We start from the raw sequence: 9,607 nt of genomic DNA on the forward strand, positions 1-9,607 counted from the left end.
CCTACATGACTGTATACCTCCTATCTGTCAGTGTGACATTTTGTTGGACAACCCAATTAGCACTCGGTGCCAAAAATAGCAAGCGCTGAAATACTGTACCCAAGGCATGGGCCTGGGATAGCCGCACATATTCATACAGTGCTCGTAAGGTGCATGGCACAGCACGCTACAGACAGTATGCCATATTCTCCTGCATCGTGAGTTTTCAAGTTCATTTTCTCCGCCACCGCTCAGTATCCAGAACTGTGCCTTAGCACTTGGTGTGTTTGTGTGTGTGTGTGTGTGCATGTGGACCATGATTACTTGCCGGTTGGTGCAGATTGCACGATACTGTAGCAATATTGTTGACTAAGACCGTAAGAGTAGTGTGGGCTGTCTGCAGTAGATATTAGTTGGCGGTGCACATGGTGCACGGTGGCTCCTGGACCTGAGTCCTCCTAGCTCTTGCCCGTAGGTACACGTACCGTAGCTGCCAGCCCAGTCTGTGAGCTTGGCAATTGGGCGATGGTCGCAGGCGCGCCAGACAGATCCCCGGACTGTCCGCACTGTAGACAGTGGGAGTGGGGTCTTGCCAGATTCACCTGCAGGCCAGAGCACCCTATGTCACATCCCTCCCTCCCAGGCAAGTCCGGGTGCTCCGACGTCCCTACTCCATTGTCATCAAGCGGTCAAAAATGGCAGGTTGCTGGACAACTGCTGAGAGGAAAGGCCTGAAAACGTGCAGCAGACGAACGACGAGTTCTCGTCAACAACATTTTGTCGCAGCAGTTGCTGCTGTCAGTTTGAGCGATCACTCCACGTAGCTCTTGCTCTGTGCAAAGTCACCATCGCAGTCTGTCCCAACAGCCTGAATTGGTCAACACAGATCTACAGCCATCGGGTGTAGGTTCGCTCGAAGCTGAAGGTTGGAACCACCACAACGCCGACTGTCTAACCACCGCACGTGCCAGCAGTCGACACGAACAGGTCCGTATATCGCCCGGCTGGCTTATGCTCTAGTATATTTATTCTGGCTTGGACGAGACCGCTTCTGTTGAAGGCCATACCCATAGCATAGACCTACCCTATTACTAGTATTACTATTAGCGGTGCGGTACCCAACCACCGACGGTCAGTAAACCCTTGGCCTGACTACTACTGTTGTCTGTACCAGTGCCAGCGGAGTGTGGCAGAGATCTTGTGTATTCTGGATTCACACGTCTGTGCTTGCAGTGAATCGTTGACACAATCATGACGGGACTTTGAAAATGAGCAGAGCTAATGTAGATCTACTAATGAATAGCACAACGATCACCATCATCACTTGACGGTGACAGCAGGACAGGACTGGCAAAGTAGGCTCGGTGGGGAAGGCCGGTAAACCTGTGCTGGCCTCTTTTTTCTGGGAGTCCTGTTGTATTGTACTGTGCGAGACTCTCTGAGAGCCATGGTCGCTTAGTGGCGGGCTTCTCTCTTGATGATCGACGACTTGGCCGCCGGAGTCTGTCCGTCAGTAACCGTGCCGGTATCGCATCGGAGTGGAGCAGACGAGATCCAAGCTTGCCAGCTTGGATTAATCAACTCGTGACAGTGGCTGCATGGTGTATGTCAGCAGCACAAAGCAGAGCGGCACCGGGACGACGGACACCGACGGTGAGCACATGGTTGCGCCGTGCCCAGCCTGGCAGTCCCTTCGGGGAACCAGCCGATGGAAGCGGAGCACTTCTGTTCCGGCCGATTGGAGTAGAATTATTTTGCGGCTTGCATTTCTGCTGGTTGCTTGGTGGTCACCCAGTGCGAATGGACAACAGTACTGCACGCGAACAGCAGAATCGGCGTGTGCGCTGGTCTGTACGTTTGCGGAGAACAACGCCGCCAACTTGGTGCTGTCGAACGATGTTGGATCGCTCATGGATGTAAACAGGACGGGAAGAGTGACTCAATTCAGCGTTCAGTTGCAGACCGCGAGTGCACGTGGAGTGGGTGTTCTTGTTGACAGTAGCACAGGACGATTACTGGTGAATACATCTGTGGATTACGAGGGCTTGGCCTCTACCTCTGGACTCATCAGTGCTGTAATCTTGGCCAATCAAACCATGGGTAACGGTGGAACTGGAACATCGACTCGAAAACTCCTCAGCTGCCACTTGACTATCAATGTGACGAATGTAAATGAACGGCCATCCTTTCCTCACCCATACTCCATGAGCATCCCAGAGAACAGCCCTGCAGGCACATCCGTTGTTCAAGTGATGGCCAGTGATCCGGACCATGATACGCTGGTGTACTCGATTGCATCGCACACTTCACACCCCAACCTCGTACCGCAGCGGTACAGCGATGCACAGCTCGGTGTGTTCACGTTTGCTATTGACACTTACAATGGGTCGATCAGTGTGAGCAATGCCAGCAGTTTGGACTACGAAGTCCTGAGTCAGTACACGCTGTATGTCGTTGCCACTGATGGTAGCCCATTCCTCGCTGTAGCCATCGTCACAGTCAACGTTATTGACAGAAATGAAATTCCGCCGAGCGTAACGCTATTGGATCCCTATCTGAACGTGATTGCGGCAGTGCATTCGTTAGCCGAGGGTCAGTACTTGCAGTCTGAGCGGCTAGGGTACTTTGAGGTTCACGATGCCGAATCGAATCCTGTCTTCAATGCCAGTGTTGTTGGTGCAGACGGTCTAGTCCAGCTGCACGCACTGTTCCCGGCGACGCGGCCAGTCGGCAAAGCACACATCTACCTGCTTAGCACAGTGCCGGGAGCTGTGTTCGATCGGGAACTGCAAAGCGTCTTCAGCTTGAGGATCATAGCAAGCGACAAGCAGCTTCCAGTGACCCTTACGGGTGAGACCAACTTCACGCTAACCATCACAGATATTGACGATGCTTCACCACTGTTCTCGCCTCAGATATACACGGCCAGCGTACAGGAAAACCTGACTGACTTCCAAGGCCATCCTGTTGTGCAGGTTCATGCTACGGACCCTGATGAAAACGATACAATCATCTACTCGATACAATCAGTTACCAGCATCCAGAGCGATGAAACCAGGACCACCGTGACAGTTCCATCTTTCTACATCGGCAGCACAGATGGTCAGGTATACACATCCAAGAAGCTGGATTATGAGACTCTCAACATGTTTGAATTGGTGATCCGAGCTACATCCAGTAGAAATTCCTCCCGCTATCACAACGCCCTGGTGACAGTTTCCGTTCTCGACACAAACGACAACCTGCCCGTTTTCTCCCAGTCCGAGTACGTGTTTCGCATCCGGGAGGTCAACGAGGGCTCGCAGTTCATCGGAATGGTTATGGCTAGCGACAGAGATAGTGGGCGGAATGGCTTGGTGCGGTATTCCCTGTCGAACACGAGCACGTTCAGTGTGCAGCAGACCAGCGGAGAGATTTACACGTTGCCTCACCTGTCGCTGGACCGCGAGGACAAGAGCCAGTACAGTTTCGCTGTGTTTGCTCTGGACAGTGGCAATCCTGTGCAAACATCCACGGCGCGGGTGCAGGTAATTGTCAGCGACCTCAACGATAACGGGCCGGAGTTTGTGTCAGTGCCCAGCAAGCCAATACCTGTGTTCACCAATGTGCAGGTTGGTACCACAATCCTAAGACTGTATGTGCAGGACCCTGACACGCCGGAGAATTCACACGCAGACTTTGAGCTCTTACAGGGCAATGCTGCACAAACCGAGCCGTCAGCGCAAACATATTTCACCCTGCGTCATGGAACCAACTCCTCCGTATGCATCACGGTGCTAAGCTCGCTTAGAGATCTTGGAAACGAAACATTCTCGTTCTTCGTAAAAGCCGTTGATCCCGGAGCCATAAATGGGCAGGAAGGAGCTGCGCAGGTGCCTATCACAGTGCAGACAGTCGCCCTAAATGATCCCAGCGCCTCTTCAAGCAGCTCGCTATCCACAGCTATTCTGATCGTCATCATATTGCTTGCTGTGGGTCTTGCACTATTCCTTCTCAGCCTGATCATCGTGAAGGTGAATCTGCAGCGCAAGAAGAAACGCTTTACATTGCAGGACAAACAGGCCGACAGATCTCTTGGCGGCGCCCACAAGTCACATGACCATGTTGTGGAGAACCCGGCTGCACACGAAGGCAGCTACAGGGTGCGTCCTGAATCGCTGCAGATTACCAGCAAGAGCACGGAAAGCCTGAACAACACCTCAGCCACCACTAACACTGCCAGTGACACAGATCAGCCACCGATGCACCACCAATCTCTCAGCTACGGCGCTGGCAACTTCCCGGAGAAGGCCAATAGTGTGGATCATCTGGCGGGAACGCCCATCGCACTGCGTGAGGTGACCAAGTCGAAGGGACGCTCCCGCTCCGTGATATACAGTGCTACGATGGGGGAGCTGGACATGGAGCTCGCCACGCCAATGGACTCCGACAGCAGGAGCACAGGCGGATGGAACAGACAGGGCAGTACCAAGACAGTTGAGACGCAGCTGGGCAGCCTTGCCACGACGCCATCGTCCGGTTCCACAAGCCGGAGCGGGTCGGCGTACTTTCCTTCACATGAGCCGAATGATGCAGCTGCAGCTGGCGTTCGCTTAGCTAAAGCTCAGTCACAGTCGGAATACTCACTAAGCCAATCACGACCACAGACCCTTACCGCCGACTATCGGAGACAAAAGCAGCATGTACCAAAGGCAAATGGTACACCGCAGAGCTCACCTCGAAAGCAGCAGAGCTCACCTCGAAAGCAGACCTCTCCACGCAAGTTCACCAACATGAATGGTGGTAGTCTGCACATGATGGCGCACAAGCTCGAAGCCGGCCGCTCCATGTACGGCTCAACTCCGGGTTCTCTACCCACGTCCGGACGGAGCACTCCAAACTCACTGCCCAGCACCGAAGACCTGGGCACAAGGACCTGGTCGCCATACCGAAAACCAATGATCGAGAGACATCACTCAATGAACAGGGGGGATAACCCCCCGCGTGTGAGGCGCCACATGTCATTTAACTCCAGACATCCAGAAATGCAGGTATGATGTGTTGTACCGGCTGAGATTCAAGTTTGACCATAACTTGTCCAGTTCATAGATAAATCCGGGGAGTAGTATAATACAGTATTGTACTACTCCCCGGATAAATCTACACCTTCAGCATATACTATATCTGTGCATCATGGCACGCACGGGCCAATGTGTGACGGCGTACGGCGCGGACGCAGATGTCCACGTTAGAATCACGGCTGTCTTGAATGCATGGCGATTGGCAGTATGGTAGCGGTACATGAATTTATGACGATGACATGTACTGCTCGCATTGCTGAACTACATGTGGTGCGTACTCGCCACCGGAGCCGCCATTAGCAGAACCTCGGAGTTACGAGTACTGCTAGTATTGTATGCGCGGCTCCCATTGCTTTATCAGCATGGCACACACAACATAACTGCTATAGTGCACCATGGCCGCCGTATACCCATGAGTTGAGTTGATTCTTTCCAATTGTATACATTGTTGAGCTGTTCTGGTCCATACCTGGAGTCGTTGAAATTGATTTTCATGCTAATTTAATGTTTGAAGTTGACAAAGTAAAACAGTTTTCTATTGTGTGGGTCTACATCTTCAAGGGTTCCGTCTGATGATGGCAGAGTTGTCACTAAAAAATAATAATAATCTCATTCCCTCAAAACCAGTTAAAATAATAATAATAATAATGTTTTTGAAGGTGAAGCTGCAAGCGGACTCCGTCACAATTAGTGTGCGTGGAAGCGCTTGATGGTATGCAGCGTACAGACTAGAGTGAATATCGTAACGGCAAAAGAGAATGTCTGGCGGCCGTTTTCACTCCAGGCCATTGGGCCCCAAATGTCCCAATGACCACGGCCTTACCATACACTACAGGTAAGCTTGACGATTGCCGACCATGCAGTCAAACAGCCCGACGACATCACCATGTCACTGGTAATGGTCGGCTGATTCATGGTATGTAACTTAGCGTGCATGCTTGCTAGCAACACTTACAGCTGCCAAGTCACCTATGACGTCATTGACGAGCCTACATACCGGTAACCATGGTAACTGGCACTGAATTTTGATTTGAAAAAAGGAGTAAACATTATTAGCAAGAGTCCATAAACAAGAGTATGCAACTGTGATCTCTTTTCTATGCACTTTCGCCACCACAATTCCGAAAATTCGACTACTTTTTCGACTCCTGTGCCGCCACATTCCGAAAATAATTCCGAAATTCGGAATGCAAAACCTCTCTACTCTGTATGGGCATTACATCATTTAGCCGCAGTCCGCGGACCGCGGAAAATCGAACACCGCACTTTCCCTTTGGTTTGAAATACGCACGGCTACAGAAACAAAAAATACTAATAATAATAAATAAGTAAATAATCGACGCGGAGACAACATTTTATAATAGCTATAAAGAGAACAAATTCTGCTGTCATCGCCACACTACAACAAAGTCATGAAGGTTTACCAAAATCGATTTTCTTGTCACAATCATCAGTGGAAAGCCGTGACTGAAGAATAACCATGCCAAATCAATAATTTATATACATTCAATAATGTGTTATGAGAACAAAGCAAAGTGCTAAAAATAGAATGAGGGAAGGTGAGACAATCGTAGATTCCGCTAGGACCCGCAGGGTCCGACGTGGAATCGGGGTTACACGAGGAGTGAAGGCGAAGAATGTGACAGTGTGTTTGGCCTCAAATCGCTCTAGTTTTCCATAAATTTCCAGCGGTTTAAAGATAAAAATGCAAATGCACGCCTTGATTACACCTAGCACCTCTTGCTTTCTTTGGCCTTTTCTGAGCGACCAAAATGATAGTGCAATCAAGAGTAGTGACAGTGAGGGGTGGGCGACACCAGCACAATGGGCGGGAACACACTGTCACATTCTTCGCCTTCACTCCTCGTGTAACCCCGATTCCACGTCGGACCCTGCGGGTCCTAGCGGAATCTACGATTACACTTCGGAGCTTCGGCTTCGAATGTGACAGTGTGACTTTTAAAGTGATCCACCACCTCAACCAAGGCAAGGGTGTAGCCAAGCATTATGCGCGAAGGAGAAGTGCGCATGTGGAGTGAAGGAACAGGCATCTCGCAGAGTGCCTGATATACAGTAAAAATGTCTCTATGTATCGAGGATACACCATATGTACAGGTGCCCTTCAAGTCGGAGACATGAAGGGAGAAAAGGGTGACAGTCTATTATTAAAAACGACTAGCACCGGACACAGATAATAATACTGCGACACCATGGCGAGGCTGTGTCAAAATATGGAATGTCACAGTACTCCTCGAGCCAGGAATGTGGACAAAGAAGTTTGTCCCTTGCAAACCAAGGAACCAGAACCATGTATCTACATACAGGTAAACCTGCCTTAACCGGACGCCCGTGGTGCAGCGGAAACTGGTCTGATATGACATTATTCCGCTTGACACAGGGATGCACGTTCGATCCACAGCCCTTTGGTGCAGGAACATTTCCCGGTCAATACGGGATTCTGCTTGGTATAGGAGCAAGCAAACACAGGTAGAACTGTACTTGCGAAACAACAATATGAGCATGGCAGAACGGCATTAAGTTATGGGCGTGACTCTGGGCATGAAACAAAGCACTCGCCGGTGCTTGCAAAGCCACGAGACCATCGTTCATCACCAATGGACTAATGGTTAGAGTGTGACAAGGCCCCCCGACAGGGCCTGCCCAATGGCGTGACGGAAGCCACCATATCTACAATGACCGCACAGTCCACCGACATGGGTGGATGCGAGTTAGGCACAGACATTGGAAAGGCACTCCTGCTTTTCATGAAATTGCCCTGACCACACCAGGAAGGCACGACTCAGGGCAAGAAACAAAGCACTCGCTGGTGCTTGCAAATCCACGAGACCATCATCCATGGATAGTGGATGGATGGATAGAGTGGTTAGAGTGCGGCAAGGCACGCGACAGGGCCTGCCCACTGTAGAGACCATCGTCCATCGACAGTGGACGGATGGTTAGAGTGTAGCAAGGCACGCGACAGGGCCTGCCCACTGGTTCGACGATCGTCCATCCGCAGTGGATGGATGGTTAGAGTGGCTAGAGTGTGGCAAGGCACGCGACAGGGCCTGCTCACTGTACACTATCGTCCATGGACGGTTGACGTATGGTTAGAGTGCGGCAAGGCACACGACAGGGCCTGCCCAGTGGTGTGACCATCGTCCATCGACAGTGGATGGATGGCTAGAGTGTGGCAAGGCACGCGACAGGGCCTGCCCACTGGTGAGACCGTCGTCCATCGACAGTGGACGGATGGTCTGAGTGTGGCAAGACACGCGACAGGGCCTGCCCACTGCCGTGACAGAAGCCGCCGCATATCCGCGTCGTCCATCGATGGGGTTGGATACCAGTTACTTGTAGGTACAGAGATTGGCAAGCCACTCGCCAGGGCCTGCCCAATGACGTGACGGAAGCCGTCTGTTGATGTTGCTACGCGCTAAGCGCAGAGCCTTGGCAAGGCACTCGAAAGAGCCTGCCGAACTCGTGAAGGCCGCCCTGACCCAACCGGGAAATCGTGACTCGGGGCATGAAACAAGGCACTCGTCGGTGCTTGCAAACCCACGGAACCATCGCAGCGTCGCCATCAGCATTGGCCGCCGAAAAGGCCGAAATTTCCATATCGGCACAAACTAGTTACTTCAGCACTTACCTACACGGACAGCACGTCGATCCGGTAGGAACTCTTCCGAGCTTCAGCTTCGGAGTCATTATTACACAACAGACACTGCCATAGCGGCAGTAGAAGACTGAAGTCTCAAGGATACTAGACAAAGGAAAAAGGTAACCTATCAGCAAAGAAGCGAAAGAAAAGGCCAAAGAAAGCAAGAGGTGCTACAATCAAGGCGTGCATTTGCATTTTTATCTTTAAACCGCTGGAAATTTATGGAAAACTAGAGCGATTTGAGGCCAAACACACTGTCACATTCGAAGCCGAAGCTCCGAAGTGTAATAGAAGTAAAGTGAGAGCTAAGTCTAGTAAGGGGCCGTCCCTAAATATCGATGTTTTTTTAGAGACGATATTGGTGCGTCTGGGGGGGGGAGGGGGTTTGAGCCATGTGCCTCTTTTCGAGCATCAGAAAAATATCGATGTAAATATCTGAAGTTTCGCCGATCCCTGCACGCGGACGTCTAAGCTAAATGGCTATACAAGAAATGTGAAACCAGCTTCCGTTCGCGGAGCTAAAACTCGCGACACAAGAACAAAATCAAAAATTGGAAGCTGTACGCCCATGGCGAATTTCAAGAGCAAAAGAATGAGCTATTGATTGTGGAAATCGGCCGAACGATGCCTGCAGGAGACCTTTTTCAAGACGTAGAGGCAGTGCGAACAAACACGGACGAACTCCACAAGAGTTTCCAGTCTTCACTGTCTGAACAAGGATTTGAAAAAATTCAAGCCCGAGCGTAGCCGCTTTGGCTACACCAGTACACGATGGCTGTGAGCACTGCAGCGCCAACCCGGTTCGCTCCCCCCAGGCGATGCAGAGTGCGGCGGGATTTTCACGCCTACACCGGACCGGTGTCGACCCTCAACATCCTGGGCACTTCATGAGCATCCAAAAATATTG

At 51.2% G+C, this 9,607-nt stretch overlaps 1 protein-coding gene across 1 annotated transcript; it reads left to right on the forward strand.

Annotated features, from left to right (window-relative positions):
• Window positions 1–408: 408 nt before the first annotated feature.
• On the forward strand, window positions 409–5,587 carry LOC135828198 (protocadherin Fat 4-like). Its single transcript, XM_065340649.1, has one exon. It carries the CDS (start codon window positions 1,578–1,580, stop codon window positions 5,013–5,015), a length of 3,438 nt encoding a protein of 1,145 aa, XP_065196721.1. The 5' UTR covers window positions 409–1,577; the 3' UTR covers window positions 5,016–5,587.
• Window positions 5,588–9,607: the final 4,020 nt, after the last annotated feature.

The sequence above is a fragment of the Sycon ciliatum genome, chromosome 1 (assembly GCF_964019385.1).
Source record: "Sycon ciliatum chromosome 1, ocSycCili1.1, whole genome shotgun sequence".
Taxonomy (NCBI): domain Eukaryota; kingdom Metazoa; phylum Porifera; class Calcarea; order Leucosolenida; family Sycettidae; genus Sycon; species Sycon ciliatum.